Source organism: Octodon degus, unplaced genomic scaffold, assembly GCF_000260255.1.
Source record: "Octodon degus isolate 3935 unplaced genomic scaffold, OctDeg1.0 scaffold00126, whole genome shotgun sequence".
NCBI classification, from domain to species: domain Eukaryota; kingdom Metazoa; phylum Chordata; class Mammalia; order Rodentia; family Octodontidae; genus Octodon; species Octodon degus.
This window is the reverse complement of record NW_004524702.1, coordinates 599,957-616,264: the sequence shown is the minus strand read 5'-3', so window position 1 is coordinate 616,264 and position 16,308 is coordinate 599,957. Positions and strand designations below refer to the sequence as shown.

Sequence of the window (16,308 nt, the reverse complement as noted above, 5' to 3'; positions counted from 1 at the left end):
CTGCTGTGCATGCGTGGGTCCCTGCTGTGCATGCGTGGGTCCCTGCGTGGCAGCCCTGGCTTCTGCCGGCCTATCGAGGCTCTGTCAGAGGCGCAGATTGGATGGTCATGGAATCCTTTTCCTCTGGCGATTTGTCCGGTGTCCTCCACGGGATGCTGGCCCAAGCCCAGATCACCATGGGCCTGATGCCTCACAGCATGGAGATCCTGCTTGCTCGCTGCTCTAGGGTCAATGGAAGGCAAAGCTGTGATGTGGACGTGGTGCGTCCCCTGCGTACTCAGCAGTGGCAGATTGAGGTGGTTCTGGTCGCTTACAGTCAGCTTGGGTGTATGGCTTCCCACTCCTTGACAGAGCAGGTGAAGGGACATCTTGTGGACCGACTGGCCTTATGGTGGCCAGGACTGCTGCTTTGAGTGGGGTGGAGCAAAAGGAGTTCTGCCCCCTCCTTGGGAAGTGGTAGTCGGGTCCGAGACTCGTCTCCCCACCCCTCCATCTCCTAAGACACCAACCAGAATTTCACAGGCCAGTCTGTGGTATTCTAATCACCTGCATCCATAATCAACAACTATGCACCCCACCCTGACCCTAGCCTGACTCCTGGGAAACACTCTGTCGCTCAGCTCGAATCACCGGGCCAGTGCCACGCTGATCCGTGCTCAAAGAAGGCCTCAAAGGCAGAGCTGGAATCCTCGGCAGCTCCCACTGCACCCAGACGCCCAGGGAGCGTGCCTGCCCGAGTCACGCCCTGCCCACCACGCGGGGGTTGGTGCCAGACATTGCAGGTCAGTGACAGAGAGACTCGGGAAACTTCCAGGACATTTTGGTGGTGTCAGGTGCCAGAGTGAAGGGCCTGGACCCGAAGCACAAAGGGCCCGCAGGGCCCGCTAAGATCCATGAAGCTGATCCTGAAGCAAACGTGAAGTCAGTACGCGCTCGCGGCTCTGAGATAGCGCTACCCACGCGTCCCTTCCCCAGGTTCTCCTAGCGCAGGATTTCCGGTGATTCCAGTGTGGACCACTTGGCTGCCTTGGCTGGACGTCCAGCCACCTGGGCAGGTCCCGCCCTGGCTCCTGCTCCGTGCCCGGAGTGGGACAAGACCCTGTCCTAGAGGGGCAGCTCCGCCTGGGCTGCGTCCTGGGCTTCCCGGCCCGGCCCTACGCAAAGGAAGAGAGGTGGATGCGCGTTCCGCAGGGGTACAGGATGCAGGGGTGCAGGGATGCAGAGGTACAGAGGTGTGGGGTGCAGGGGTGCAGAGGTACAGAGGTGTGGGGTGCAGGGGTGCAGGGGTGCGGGCAGATGGGGCGCACAGCTGGCCCACAGAGAGGACCGAGCAGAGCTGGCTTCTGCACATCCGTGGTCATACCAGCCGGCCTGTCTGCTCACACGGGCCGCCTGGCTCCGCGAGGTCGCCAGAGACTTCTGTGTACTCCCACCAGTCTGTTCTTCTCAGGAGTTATACAGCACCCGAGGAGTCAGCCAGTATCCGAGAAACTGGCCTCCCTCCGCCTCCTCCCTAAAGCGAACTGAAACGAAGCTGACAATGCGGGAAAGAGGGACCCGGGCGGGCGGGCGGACGGCGCCATCTGCTGCCCGGGTGCGGCGCTGCACCGGGCGCTCTCGGATGCGGCCCGCCCGGCGCGCTAACGCTCGGCGTCTGCACCGCTAAGTCCGCAGGCTGCGACCAGGAGCCAGTTCCGGTCTTGGAGCGGCGATGGGGACCGGAGGGTGGACGTCAGAGGACTGGGCCGAGCCAAGGCCGGCGGGAGCCGAGGGCTGCGCGGTGAGCCGCTGGGCGCGGAGCTCGCGTGCAGCGCGCGGGCGGCGGAAGTTGCGGAGCCCGCCCGGGTGCGCGGCGGGCCGACGCCCAGGAGCGGCGGGCGGTGCCGGGCCAAACGCGGGGCGGAAGGAGCAGCCGCGCCGCCTGCGTCTTTGGCTCTGTGCGGGCCTGGGGCTCTGGGGGGCCCTCTGTCGGTTTTCTGGGGCGTTGTCTAGCCGCCGCGCTCTGTCTCCGCCCCCGCACGAGGTCCGCGGGCGCCTGTGCCTGTCCTCCCGCATCCAGGGCGAAGAAGCTGGGTTTGGGGGAGAAGACCGCGGGCTGCGGGCCGCTGAGGACCAGGGCTGCGACGAGGGTTTGTCCCTGTCCCAGCCGAGGCGGGAGATCTCCGTGTTGGGCGGCCTTTCTGGCCTCAGTCGCTGTGTTCCAGCCTGGATTCTGAGCAACTCGGCGTCTGTACCCCGAACCTCGCTGCGCGAGGGGAGTGGAGACAGGTTTTCCTGCTTTCTAATAGGTAAAATGAACGAGCAAAGGTAAGACAGCGCTTCTTGTCGTGTGAGACACAGGTGAAGTCGTGGCATCTGTCAGCAGTGGTCTCGGGTGGGATCAAAGCCCTAGTGGGTTCTCCTGCTCCGTGTGTGCATGCGCACGTGTGTGTGTTCATGTGTGTGTGTGCATGCACACGCATGTGCAGCGTGTCCTTGCAACAGAGCCCGGCAGTCCAGAGACTTCCATGGGTGTCACTGTTAGTACAGCAAAAGGAGGCGTCACTTTGTCCGGACAGGACTTGTATTTAGAGATGATAGCGAGAAAAGCAAGCAAAAATCTTTTTCTCTTCTTTCTTTCTTTTTTGTATTTTAGGGAAGGGTTTACAGGGTGTTCAGGGTCTCACTACTAGATCAGACTCATAGCGATCCGCCTATTTACAGCCTCCCAAGAGCTGGGATTACAGGTGCGCGCCACTACGCCCAGTCTTAATTGCCATCTCAGCGTGCCCCTACAGCGGGGCGGGCACAGCAGGCCTGGGGATCGAACCTCCGGCCCTTGCACCTGCTTGCAGGCGCTTTAATCCGCTGAGCTATTTGGGTGGCCCTGCAAAAATCTTTTTGAAGATAAACAGTTTATACACATTTTTATTTTGAGTCAGGGGCTTACTGTGTATAGCCCAGGTGGGCCTCAGACTTGTGATGCCCCTGACTGAGTTTCTGGAGTGTTGGGATTAGGGATGTGCATCACCAGGCCCGGCTGTTTATGTTGTAAGTTCTTTCTCTTGCTAGTAGAGGAGTCGTGTGACTGGAAAGTTCAGGCAGGCACACTGCCAACAAAGATCATCGATCACACAAGAAATTCTGTGACGTGCTGTGGTGATGTTCGCATGACTCTGTGAATGTTCCAGAAGTCCGCTGGGCAGAGTGAGTGTGGAGGGGCACACTCTGAGGTTGAGGATGGGGTGTCCGAGCCTGGTGGGCGAAGGATGGGGTGGAGTGGGGCCAGTGGAAGCCTCCAAGATGCTGTACCCTAGGATTTCGAGACTGAGCCCCTGGCCTCTGTGAGGCCAGTGATGGAGACAGTGGCAGGACTCAGGCAGGGCAGTCAGAGGGGTGGAAGGAGGCCAAGTGTCTTCTGTGAGGAGGAACAGGAGACCCAAGCAGATTCCACAGAAGTGGGGAAGTGAATCAAGGGTGACGATGTTCAGGCTCAGCCAGAGATGTGGATGGTGGTGCCTTCTACTGAGATTTGGGGGTGCAGGCCCAGTGGGCATCTTTGCTGAAGTCAGGTGGAGGTTGAGCTTTCTGTTCCATATCCGGTGGATGCCTCACTCCCCTCCCTTAGTAGAAGAGCTTTTCCCTTCTATGCAAAGATGAGTGGAAAGTCACTGGGTGAAGAAGGGGGTGGCTATGGCAGGGACCGGGAGAGGGACTGGCCAGGGTGCAGTTGGGGACCAGAGTGCAGCACTCACTGCAGGCAGGTGGGAGCAGAGCTCCAGAGTCCCCTGCCCGGGAGGATCGGGAGCTGGAGGGAGGAGACTCAGTGTTGCAGGATGCATGAGGCCCAGCCACCAGTGATGGAGGCTGCAGGAGGAGGGAGAGGATGAAGAGGACCAGCATTTTCCTGCAACTCCCTTGGGGCTGTCTCACAAGGAGCAGCCAGATGCTGGGTGAGTGAAGGGCTGGGTCCAGGGGGCAGTGAGGGCAGCATGGTGACCATCCTGAGCTGTGTAGAGCCCAAGGTGGACCTAGGACAGGCCCTCTGGGGCAACAAGGCCACTGCGCACCTGTGATTATGAAAGGAGTTCACTGAATTGGCACAGGGACCCTGCAGCCACTCAGTGCAAACTGGGTGCAGCGGCAGCCTTAACGCTCTCAAGTTGCCAGAGTGAGTCTCATGCAGAAGCTAGGATGCTGGGGTCTGGGGGCTTGCAGGGTTGGCGGCCGCAGCCCCAGCAGAGCTGAGTATGTGGCTGGATGCCTTCCTCAAGGCAGAGCCCACAACCAAGCCAGCGTCCTTGGAGACTCCCAAGACTCCCGGAGTGTCTACACGTTCGGGAGTCTCTCAAGGCTCAGCCGCAAGCCCACCTAGGCAGCGTGACTCTTGAACAAGTAGACAGCAGCAAGGCCACAAGCACTTCTGCACACGCAGTGTCATCATCCTGCGTATAGCGACTGTTTTACCTGGCGAGGCCCTCAGCAGTCCCTCCCCCACAAGCCAAGGGATGCCAGGCCTCTGCAGCTCTCTCACAGTGGCCCACCCTCAGGCCCAGGCCTCAGCCGAGCAGCCAGATCAACTGCCACAGAGGCTGGGGTGCCTCTCAGCCCCTGGAGAACCAGTGCTGGTTTTCAGCCATGTGGCTAACGTAGAACAGATTCCCCTTTAGGCCCTTGGGAAGGCCTTGGATTCTCCACAGCCTTCTGGAGCTGGGAGCTGGAATCTCCGATTTTCTTTTCCACTCTGGGACCAAAACCCAAGGTGTGGTTCAGTTCGGGTGTGTGTGGGCCATGAACAGCAGGCTCTGCAGTGAGTGTTGGCTTCTCCAGGCATGCAGAGCAGCCCTGCGCCTCTCTGCTTTCTGCTTCTCTTTCTGCTCCTCTCTTTGTCCAGCGACAGCAGCCTTGTCACATTTCTCAGGCTCCTAAAAGTGAGTATGAGTGTTGTGTTTTGAGTCACCGTGTCCCCCGTGCTGAATTAGGAGGGTCAGGCATGTAAGCTGTGTCTGTCCTTACACAGCCCTGCCATGCTTCTTGGGGCTGTCCGTGTTACCAGGCAGCCATGACAGCCTCCGAGCTCACTGAGTTAGCTCTAGAGATGCAGCCGGCCAGGAAATGCAACAGTGTACTCTGTTCTCTAGGACCACTCTGGGCACCAAGCTCTGCACTGGTCAGAGTGCTGATTATGTGGGGGCTTGATAGCTTCTAGGATTAGAGGCAGGACAGTCCACAGTGCTGCCTGCTAGCCTGAAAGCCCAAGGACCCAGAGGCAGAACATGAGAAACGCAAGGCACAGTTTTGGAGCCTGGAAGGCCCAAAGCTCTGGACAAGAGTTCCTGGAGCCAGTTCCAGACACGTGGGAGGAGCCAGAGCCGCTGCCTGTGCAGCAGCAGCCAAGCTCTCTTGTCCTGTCCACTGCAGACACAGCCTCAGCCTCGGCCACACCAGGTGAGCACTGCTCACCGCCGCAGTCTCACCCAGCCAGCTGCCCGTGGAAATCGTGAGGAACCCACTGCACCTGTGATGGACGCAGGAGGAGCACACCAGGTGGGGCAGTGCTTAGCGGCTGTGCTAAGTCCTGGCTGATCGGGGCTGGCAGTGATGAGTTGGGGCAGTACAACCTGTAGACGCCAAGGGGCTCCTCTCTCCAGATGCCACCCAGGGCTCTGGGACCAAAACCCAAGGTGTGGTTCGGTTCGGGTGTCTGTGGGCCATGAACAGCAGGCTCTGCAGTGAGTGTTGGCTTCTCCAGGCATGCAGAGCAGCCCTGCGCCTCTCTGCTTTCTGCTCTTCTCCTGTTCTCTTTCTCCCTTTTGTTTGGACATGGGATCCCACCGTGCAGTTCAGGCTGGCTTTGAACTCACTGTGGAACCCAGGCTGGTCTCGAACGTGTGGCGATCCTCCTACCTCAGCCTCCCAAGTACTGGGACTACAGTGAGTGGCACCATGTCTGGGCTTTTCTCAACCTTTGGTTCTGGGGCTGAACCCAGGGCCTTCACACTGAGGTGTCTACCCCTACCCCTTTGAGACAGGCTTCTTCCACTGAATCCCTAAAGCCCAGACCCTCCAGCCAGAGTGCTGGGTTTCGGGGCGCACTGTGCCCAACAGTCCTGCACCCTGCTGCAGTGGAGCAGCCCCGGGTGTTGTGTGCCTATAAAGGGCTTGCAGGAACACAGCCATTACTCCCAGGCCAAAGCCTCCGGACGACCCTCTACGTCAGGGATGCAGACCCCTCAGAGCTTTCCTTGACACAAGCAGCCAGCCAGCCATGGCGTGCAAGCTGTATGTTCCCACCACTGCAGTATGCAAATGCTTTCAAGCCCAAAAGAGGCAGGAAATTAGGGTGTGAAAAAGCAGGCTGGAGGAGGGAGCGAGGCCCGTTAAGGGAAGTCCCGGGACCCTGCAGAGCACTGCCTGAAGCTCAGCACCTGATCCTCTCGAGAACTTGAGCGGCTTTCCTTAGGATGCCAGCCTGAGGGGAGGCGTCTGAAAGCATGGCATCCACTGAGCCTCCTGGCTGCTTGCACGCTGTCGGAAGCACTTCTTTCCCTACTTTGACGGTCCCAGATTTGCTCTGCAGAGCCTGTTTCTTTTTCTACCTTTAATAAATGTAAAACTTCACTACCATTTGCGCTTGTCTTGATCAGTTCTTTCTTCAGGACAGAGAGAACCTGGAAACCACTCCAGGGGGAGGCTGCAGCACCCCAGATCCTGGTCACATGAAGGCATGTTACCCTGCATACTGGCCTAGGACAGAGGGCTCGGTGGCGGCACTCAACTCCAGCTGCGTGTACAAGCCCCAGAAGTGTTCCCGACCCGCCACAGTTCGCAGCACTGGTTGTGGTCCAGCTCGACCACCCACTCTCCAGAGGCACAGCAGGAGACTCTCTTTACATTAAGATAACTTCCTTGCGATACCACCATGTGGACAGTGGCTCTATGCTCTAGTAGGGCACGTCCCTGGAAACTGGCCTCTCTCAAGGACAGCAAGTTGCGGCTGGTTGTTGTGGGCTGCGGTTCCAAGGGATTGGCTAACTCCAGGCCTGGAAAACACTGAGGTGAGGTGAAACACACCTGTCAACAACCTAACCATGCTGGGGGTGGCACATGCCTATGATCCCAGCACCCAGGAGGCTAAGGCAGGAAGGTCGCTGTGAGTTTGAGTCAGCCTGGGCTACATAGTGAGTTCAAGACCAGCCAGAATTGCACGGGAGACACTACCTCAACACACACACACACCCCCACCCACCCCCAACCCAAACTCAGTGGTGGGCTGACTACAAACTTCCGGTTGACTGCTGCCCTGCTGGGACCCAGGTGCTTGAAGTGGCCACAAGGGGGCGGCAAAGGACCATGTCTGTCCCCTGCTCCCCTAGGCCTCTCTCCCAGCAGCCCACACCTGGGGGCGTGACTGTGCCCAAAGCCGCGCCGGCCTCTGGACTGTGGGCTAGGGTTTTCCAAGCTGTGAACATGTCAGTGGCACCAAGGCTCCAGGCAGCGTGATGGGCGCGGATGACCCCTTTCTGCCTCCCCGGGCTCCTCTTCCCCTCCCAGGCTGCTGTCACCCTAGCAGCTGGGGATGGGGACACGGGTTAAGCTAGCTCCCTCTGGATCACTGATAGAACCCTCCAAGGGCTGTAAGGAGCCTGCGGTCACTTGGGTTTCCTGAGAAGCTTGGCTTCGGGGGATTGGACCTAGGATTCACACTATGTCCCCAGCCTATTTATTTTCAAGATGGGGTATTGCTAAGTCACTTACGTCTCCTGTCTCAGCCTCCCAGAGCACACCAAGCCCATTGGCTAGGGTTCTGGCTTTTGATGTCAGACTGCTTTTGTGCCCTGGATCAGCAGTGCCCGGCTCTGCGTGTGAGCTGGGGGCGTGCACGGCCAGGTGGCCCTGGGACAGGGCACCGTGCGTCTGGGAGGGAGCAGAGCTGAGACCACACGGCAGCAGGCCCTGTCCTGGTGGGCCTGGTATGACAGTGCCAAGTAGGACAGAATGCCTGTGGGTGTCCGCCTGTGCGGGAGAGCGTGCCAGGCCAGCTGGTGCCCCTTGTCCTTTCCTGGAGGGAGGAGTGCAGCTGCACTTCCACAAGCTGTACTTCTGCAGCTCTCAGTGGTGGGCTGACTACAGCCCAGGAGGCTGCCACACGGCTTTGCTAACTCCAGCTGCCTTTCCAGGCCCCTGGAACCCAGATAAGCACCTTGCCCTGCTCATGGCCTTGGGTCCAGTGAGCCAAGGCGTGTTGTGCAGCACTTCCTGCAGCTCGAACCCACCAGCCCACCTCCAGCTGCTCTGGCTGTGATCGCTAGCAGGACAGGGCTGCCCGTCCAAGACCAGTGCCACACGCTGTGGGGGCTGCAGTTGCTTGGGTCAGAAGAGCAGGTGTGTACTTGGACTCTGTGGCCAGAGAGGAGGGCAGAGGGAGCTTTCATCTCTGCCAAGTCCCGAAGCCTGGGGACAGACTCAACCTCTGCTTTTCATTCTGTATAAACTACTAAGGAAACTGTAGGCTGCAACAGTCCTAGCAGAGGGATGGGGACCAGCTGGCTGCCAACCACCCAGCAGGATCATCTTCCCTGCTTGGTCACTTGCACCGGCCTCTCACTGCTAGGACAATGACAGTGGTCAGCTTTGCCCATGTCTGAGGCTCCTGCTTGGCTTTTCCAGCTGAGGGTGATGGTGCCGGGTCCACCCAGGAGAGACTCGTGCCCCACAGGCATGAGGTGCTCTTCCCACTGCCTGCTCTGCTAGGGACCTGGCTGCCCCACAGTACAGGTCCAAGCAGCATGGTGCTCCCAGCTGAGGGGCTGCCCTCTCCCCAGAACCCCCAGGGCAGGTTTGCTCAGGCCTGCGACCCTGCTCACTGACACACAGCTCCTCACTGGCTTTGGGCAAGGGGTCCCTGTCCCGGCACCAGCTCGTCCCCAGCCAGGACCCTATGGAGCAGTACTACAACATGGGTGTCACTTGCCTGCACCTCCATCTCCACATACTCAATGAGGGATGGGAGTTTTATGGGCTGTCATCAACAAGTTGATGGCTTCTCGGCCAGCCAGAGAATACTGCCAAACCTGTGTCCTACTGCAACCTGCCAAGGCCAGCTGGGTACGGCAGTGTACTCCTGTAATCCCAGCACTTGGGAGGCTGAGGCAGCATTGTTGACTCTGAGGCCAGTCTGGATTACACAGTGAGGCCCTGTCTCAGGAAATCCAAGAAAAATTTTAACTTTCTAGAAGTGAGTTTACACAATCATCTGGCACTAGGACCTGGAGTTTCACTGGTCATGGGGCAGAATGGGGTGACAAGGTAAGGAAGCCCTTGGCCGAGCTCCTCTGGGAGGTGAACCTGGGAAGGCTGACCTCACACTCAATCATCATGTCAGATGCAAGCCTTGCTGGGAGCTGGCAGCATCCTTGACTGCTCTCCACACCACAACTGCGGGGTGCGAGGTGGCTCCTGCTACTTGGGCCTTGCTCTGAGGAACACCCGCTGCTCTCCCCCGCCCCCCAGGATGCAGAGCCCTGGACCTGGAGGCTGAGCTGCAACAGAATCTCATCCCCACGGCCGGGAGGTCAGCTGTGGTGAGCACCCAGAGCTATGGTGAGGCGCAGCTTTCCCCGCCGGACCGCCTTCCCTCAGCACTCCAGGGGCCTGAGGCCTGAGCCTCTACACTGGAGCTGCTAACCACCAAGCAACACTTGCTGGGCTGCACCTGGGCCATATGTTCGTTGGGTCCTGGCTGTGACAGTACCTGGCACTTAGGGGCAGCAGGCCAGTGAAGACCGACAACACACATAAGGGAACTCTGCTGAGAGTTTCAACTTGTACATCATTTCCTGATAAAAATTTGTGGCACCCTTCAGTAGGCCTGCAGGTAGTGGCTCTGCAGGAGTTCATGGTCCTGCTTTAGTATTTAGAAATCAGTAAATGCAAAACACACTATGCGTAACAAAAACTTCCCTGTATCTCTGGGTGTGACAGCGCTGAAGCACAGTGCCAGGTCCAACTTCAAACACAAAGCAAGTGTGCCTTGTTTTGCTTAGATCTGGGAGCATAACAGCTCATAAAGAATTCAGACTTTTTTATTGTTAAGCTGCAACATACAAGGTTTAATACAACAAAAAACATTTAGTCAACTGAAAACAAACAACAAACGAACACTCAAAACAAAGTATTTTCCATGGGAAACATGTTAGGATGAACCCAGGGCCTCATTACCATCTGACTGCAATTTCCTTATGTGTCTCCAGCCTGCACGTCCCACGTTTCCTGTCATGCTGGTGGCAGTGGAAGTTTGGATGACTGAATAAATGAAAAGTCCGCTCACTGCAGGGAATCATTTCACAAGGCAGCCAAGCTGGGTCTAGAGGACACTCACTCAAGACATTCTGCATCTGCGGAGGCTCACTTCAGAATCCATGCACCTTAAGCTGCTCCTCCTTGACGATGCCAACCTGTCGAACAAGAGAGCACCCTGAGGCATCGTCTTCATCTCTAGGGAATGCCAAGGGCAGCTGCCAGAACATCGGCCGGCAGCTGGTGCAGCACTGAGCCCTGGATGTCGGCAGCACCCCACCCCACCCCACCCCACCCTGCAGGTGCCCCACGTGGTGGGAGACACTGCTCACACTCGGGAATGAAGTCGACTGCCTTCAAAATGAGCCTCAAGTCTGTACTTTACTGACATGACTTTTATAAAGTAGAAAATAATTCCTGCAGTGTTTATTTTTAGAAGCAATTTCATGATTTGCATAAGGCACCCAACCACTCACCTCCAAAAGAAACTGGCAAATGTTCTTTCTTTGGTCACCTTGCAGCTGAATAACCTCACCGTACTCAGGGTGCTCAATCACAGTACCATTGCAGGCAAATTTCTGGGGAAAGACATTTACAAGCACGACTTAGTCAATGCAGTGATTTTTTATTTACAAGCTTTTATTTCACCGTGAGAACAAAATCACTATTCTAGTAAGTTTATTATCTTCTAGAAACAGATTGTCTCCTAAAATCTGCAACCCTTCCAAATTAATTTATAAGTGAATGAGCAGGTCATATAAAGAAATTTAATTTTATGTGGGACATCAAGAACAAATGCTTTAGGGGTCAGGGAGATGGCTCAGTAGAATAAGTGATTGCCTGGCAAGCGCAGGAGCCTGAGTTCAACCCCCGGTTCCGGGAAAAAAAAAAAAAAAAAAGCTTTATTCTATGATGGGTGACCAGCCTGGGAGCACAGCCTCATTTCTAGGCGCTAAGGAAGAAAGGGAAACGCCTTTCTGGGCCCATCGTTTTGAGCCACCCTGACACCCTCCAGAGGGCTGCAAGCAGGTCCACTGCACCGATCCCGCCCCCTTATCCATCCTCTTTCTGGGGCAGGGCTGGGCCCTGCGGTCCTCCGCCGGCTGCTGGCCGGCATCCCTTTCTGTGCAGCCTGCACCTTTTTGAAGGCCTTCACCAGCTTCTTCTTGTCATAGTCATCGGCGATGCCCTGGACCGTGGTGAGCGTCTTCCTGCCGTTGCGCTGCTGGATCCTTATATGGATGTAGTCCTCAGTCCCTGCCGGGAGTAAGTCGTCACCCTTAGTGGCATCAGCGAAGGGGTCTGCGAGGGAACAAAACACGGAGCTGCGGCTCGGCTCGGGGACGGGGACCCCGGACGGCGGCGCAGCGGGACCGGCGATGGCTCCAGCAGGACGACGCCGGGCCCACTCTGTCGCCGCGGTCACAGCGTGCGTCATCCCGGGCGCACGGCGACAAGGGCGCGGACACGACCGCTCGCGACGGTGTCCCCGCGCCTGCGGAGACACAAACAAATGGAAGGCGCACGCGACGCGGGAGGCCGCGGCCAGGACCCGTGCCCGTCCCCGATCGCCCGCGGCCCCGACGCCCCGACCCCGCACCGGCGCCCTGGGCCCCCGGTGGTCGCGGCGCCATCTTCCCGGCGGGCGGCACTCACCGAAGGATTGGAGGTTCTGGATAGTGGACATGCGACACTAGTGTGAGGCCGGTGGGGACGAATTCCTGCGGGGCCCGCCCGGACGTGCGAAAGGAGGCCGCGGCGGCGAGAGGACGGGAGGAGGCGGAGGAAGGCGGCGGAGGCGGTAGAGGCCGGGCGGCGGGCGCGGGCAGCAGCAGCCGAGGCAGGCGGAGGCTGCGATCGGGAACGACGCGGCGGGAGGCGGCGCTGCGGCTGCTCTCCCAAGATGGCCGCGTAGCTTTTGTACCCGGCGCGGCGTCACGTGACGCGCGCAGCGCCCGCCGGGAGCCCCGCCCCTCGCCCCTCCCCTCCCGCCCCTCGCCCCACCCCGCTGCGTCAGCCCCGCCCTCCGGGAGAGCAGGGTGGGGGACGCTGTCCATTGATCCCCGGGCCAAGCGGTCTCTTTTAGCAGCCCCACGGGAAAGAAGGTGGATACGAAGTTGGCCACAGATGACGGGCTGGACATGGGGGACTGGCCTTGGACAAAGGGGCAGAAACTGGACTCGGGGTGGACACGGGATGGGGCGGACACGCAGGACAGGTGCTGGTCACAGAAGGCAATGGACACGCGGGACAGCCTTGGACATGGGGCTCAGGAGGTGGACGCGGGTCGGGGTGGACATGGGCGGGGGCTGGACACAGACAGGGTCAGGGATTGAATGGCATGGGTTGTGCAGGATGCCAGCTGCGTGGCCAGGGCCATCATGGCTTCTGTCCACACGGCCCAGGAGGGCTGGGGTCCAAACGGATGGCTAAGGCAGAGTGAGTCTTAACCTCTCCTGTAGCGCAGCCAGTTGAAGCCGTGGATGTGCTCAGAATAAGTACAAAAAATAAAGTCCATAGTCCTACAAAGGAAACCAAGATAGAGATAAAAACAACATGTGGAGCGCCTTTCTGCGCCTCTGTAGTGAAGAGCGAGATCCAGCAGCAGCTCACGGGGCTGCTGTCAGCCCACAAGGGCAGCGGACACAGCAGCTGCCTGAGGGGTCTGTGACATCAGAGCTGTACCAGGAAGGGACTTGTGGCCTCTACTGGTGCAAAGTGCCCAGCCCCTCTCATGCGAGTGTGATGTCGCTATGCTCACAGTGGATGGAGAAGTGAGGTTTTGCTTAGAAGTTAGGAAAGACGTAGGTGCAGTCGCCATCGTGCATAACGACACGGTGGCTACCATTTGCTGAGCGCTTCCTCTCTGCACCTTGCAGCACTGGTGACCTTTGGGCTTTTATGAGAGCCTCTGTCTCCCTTCCTCTCTGCTGTGTAACAGATGTAAAAATGGAGGCTTTGGCAGTTTAAAGGATTTACCTAAAATGTAACTCTTAACTCCCAGAAGTCTGTACTTTTGGTCTTCTAGTCCCAGTTCAAAATTGAACAAAGCAAATTTTCTTTGCCTAAAGATGTAGAGTTGCAGAGTCAGTTCCAAAACAAGGACAGCCTAACCCTGATTCTAACACTTTATGCTCTGATTTAATGTCACAGTGCGTGGGTCTGGGGAGATGGCTTGGTGGAATAAGTGCTTCCCTGGCAACTGCAAGGGCCTGAGTTCAATCCCTGGTTCCAAAAAAAAAAGTCGCAGCGCACCGATTTCCAAGTAAGTTTTAGGGCTGTGCATGTGGAATGAGCTAAGTGCCTTCCTATTGGCTGAACACAGCCATCTTGCATTGTTTCTTGGAGTAAGGCATGATCCAGTAAAGGAGAAGAGATGAGAAAAACCCCAGAAATTTTATGGTTTAATGGTCATTACCTCTGTTTGGGATAACTCACCATCCTTAAGAATATTTGTGTCAAGCTGGTCTGATAGCTCATCAGATGAAAGCGCCTGCTTAGGCAGAGTGCAGTGGCTGGGGTTTCCCTGGCCTGCTGTGCTGGCCCCACCCTCGGGGCATACTAAGATAGCGATTGAGACTGGGCATGGTGGCACGCACCTCTAATCCCAGTGCGTGGGAGGCTGAAAACAGGAGGCTCACTATAAGTCTGATCTATGTAGTGAGACCCTGTAGATCCTGTATCCCCTGTACTAAATCCATATATATATATATATATATATATTTTGTGTCAGAAACTTCCCCACACATGACTTGTTCTAATTTTATCTGATCTTTTTAGTTTTTAAGCATGGCCATTAGAAAAGTTAAAAATGATGAATTCTTCAAATTGTTTTCAATAGATTGTATTGGTTTCAAGTGAATACATTTCACCTGTGTATAAAGTTATTATAACAAGAAACTGAAAGCCAGGCACTGGCACAGGCCTGTAATGCACACTTAGGGAAGCTGAAGCAGGAGGGTCAGAAGTTCCAGCCCAGCCTGGGTAATTTAACAAATTAGTAAATTAGTGAGACCCTGTCTCCAAATGTAAATAGAACTAGCATTCTGTCCTCAGTAGTACAACAAAGAGAGAGAGAGAGAGAGAGAGAGAGAGAGAGAGAGAGAGAGAGAGAGACTATTTAGTTCTAAATGGTATCAGCCTAGGTTACAGTAATTATGTCTTGTCTTGCTATATTTCAGTAAGGATTTTTGATAACTTGGAATAATAGTATTGATGAGAGGAATCAGGGAAGATAAAAGTCGAGAGCGACCCCCAGAGTTGGTTCCAAGTCTCACTCTTGACGCCCAGCAGTGAGATGGAAAGGGACCTAGCTGGAGAAGCCCTGCATGCAGAAAGCAGTCCAGCAGAAGGAGCTTTACCCAGAATCACAGGAGCTTCCCCCTCTGCCCTGGTGACGGGGACATTGTGACAAGGGACAGTACATCACAGTGATGGGCTGTTATGATTTGTGTCTAGTTGTGCCCCAAAGCGTCATGCAGTCAGTGGGGCAGCAGGCTTCTAGAGTCTGTGATTAATTCATGATCCAATACTAGGGTTATGGTGGCCTGAAGGCAATACAAGGGAGAGAGGCATGCCTCTCTGCCCAATGCTTGGCCTCCCTTTTCTTCTGTTTTGTTGTTTTCCACCACCCTGAACTGCTGCCCTCTCCTTGGAGCCCACTGATTATGGACTGAAAACTCCACTAACTGTGAGTCAAATAAACTGTTCTTTTCTTAATTTTGAGTATTAAGTATTTTGTCCTAGCAATGAGAGAAAATTAATGGAGACACGGGCTTAATGCAGCTGCTTCTGTCTTCTGGAACAAAGGATGCTGTGGCCAGGACCCTAGGTCCTCATCTCTCAGGCTGCCCACTGGCCCTGGTGAGCCAGAGGGAGAGACAGCCACTGTGTGCCCTGAGTTCCCCAGAGGTTGGGGCCTAGGCACAGACAGGCTGTCCTGTGCTGGGTGCGCTGGCTCAGGCTCTCCACTGCCTTTGGACCTTTCTCACTTCTAGGCTGAAGTCTAGGATGGCACTTACTGAGCACTGCCCCCACCTATCTTTCTGTCCTCACAGTGTTTCCCTGTAAATCTCTTGACATCAATTCCATTTCTTTGTTTGTTTTGGCTCCCTTGAGACAGGGCTCACTAGCACCCTAGGCGGGGCTTGAGTCCTCCTGAGCCAGCCTCCCAGGCCCTGCGGTACAGGCCTGTGTGCACAGCTGCGTTCTCCTCCCACCTGGATGTCTGCTTCTCAGAGCGAAGAGGCCCCTAACTCCAGACCGCTCCGCAAGGACACATAAGGTGGAAAGACAATTTCAGTTGAAAAACTCTGGTTATTATGGGAGGCTTTTCCTCTGGGGAGCCACGTTGGATTGTGGGGGCCAGGAGAGCTTTCCTACTGCACACCTGAAGGCTTTAGACCCTCTCGATAGAGCCAGTCCGCAAGCCTGTACTCACGTCTGTGCTCCCTGAGGAAGTCACCTGTGTATCTTAGGTAAGAAGATGGGAATGCACCAGGCTGGAGGGGATGCTTAGATGTCAGGCAGGGGGCTCCTCCAGTCTAGGAGGTTCCCACAGTCCACTCCAGGAAGGCCAGGGGTCCCCAGGGAGGACCATGCTTCCAGGACACCAAATACAAAGAGAAACCCCAGGAGCACTTCATTAAAAATATTGGTAGTGATGGTGATTGTGTGCATCTGTTTATCCACTATGACAGGATGCCCGGGACTGGATACGGTATAAAGCACAGAAGTCAGTGGCTTATAGTTCAGGAGGGCAGAAGTCCGAAGTCAGGGTGTGGCAGGTTTGGAGGTTCACACTCAAGCTGGTGTCTTGGGACCTGTATCCTTCAGAAAGGTGAAAATTTCATACAGCAGTTACCATGAGCTATGGTTTAGATCTGGGGTGTCCCCCAGGGATGAGTTTGGAAAATGATTGGGTCTTGGGGTATCCCCTGGTGATCAGCTGGTAGCTGCTTGCTGGGTGGGGCGGCCACTGCGGTGTGACCAGGAAGGGCTCTGCCTCTCCTGTTGGATCCCACGTGATGC

The 16,308-nt window shown here is 56.4% G+C and overlaps 1 protein-coding gene across 2 annotated transcripts; it reads right to left on the bottom strand.

The window, feature by feature from the left end:
• Positions 1-10,046: 10,046 nt before the first annotated feature.
• Positions 10,047-12,185, bottom strand: Eif1b (eukaryotic translation initiation factor 1B). 2 transcript variants are annotated; one of them, XM_023700617.1, is made up of 5 exons: positions 11,935-12,185; positions 11,417-11,580; positions 10,755-10,856; positions 10,361-10,436; positions 10,047-10,284 (listed from the first exon to the last, which is right to left on the bottom strand). In XM_023700617.1, exons 1-4 carry the CDS (start codon positions 11,963-11,965, stop codon positions 10,392-10,394), a joined length of 342 nt encoding a protein of 113 aa, XP_023556385.1. In that variant the 5' UTR covers positions 11,966-12,185; the 3' UTR covers positions 10,047-10,284; positions 10,361-10,391. The 2 variants fall into 2 exon arrangements, with proteins under 2 accessions (XP_023556385.1, XP_004640710.1); XM_004640653.2 differs by having other exon boundaries at positions 10,047-10,436.
• Positions 12,186-16,308: the final 4,123 nt, after the last annotated feature.

Bases quoted from the DNA above. Each gene is read 5' to 3' on its own strand.
- Eif1b (XM_004640653.2), bottom strand. From the start codon at position 11,965: ATGTCCACTATCCAGAACCTCCAATCCTTCG. The intron at 11,581-11,934 runs GTGAGTGCCGCC...GTTCCCTCGCAG, and splicing joins CCAGAACCTCCAATCCTTCG to ACCCCTTCGCTGATGCCACT. The intron at 10,857-11,416 runs GTGCAGGCTGCA...GTCTTTCCCCAG, and splicing joins TGGTGAAGGCCTTCAAAAAG to AAATTTGCCTGCAATGGTAC.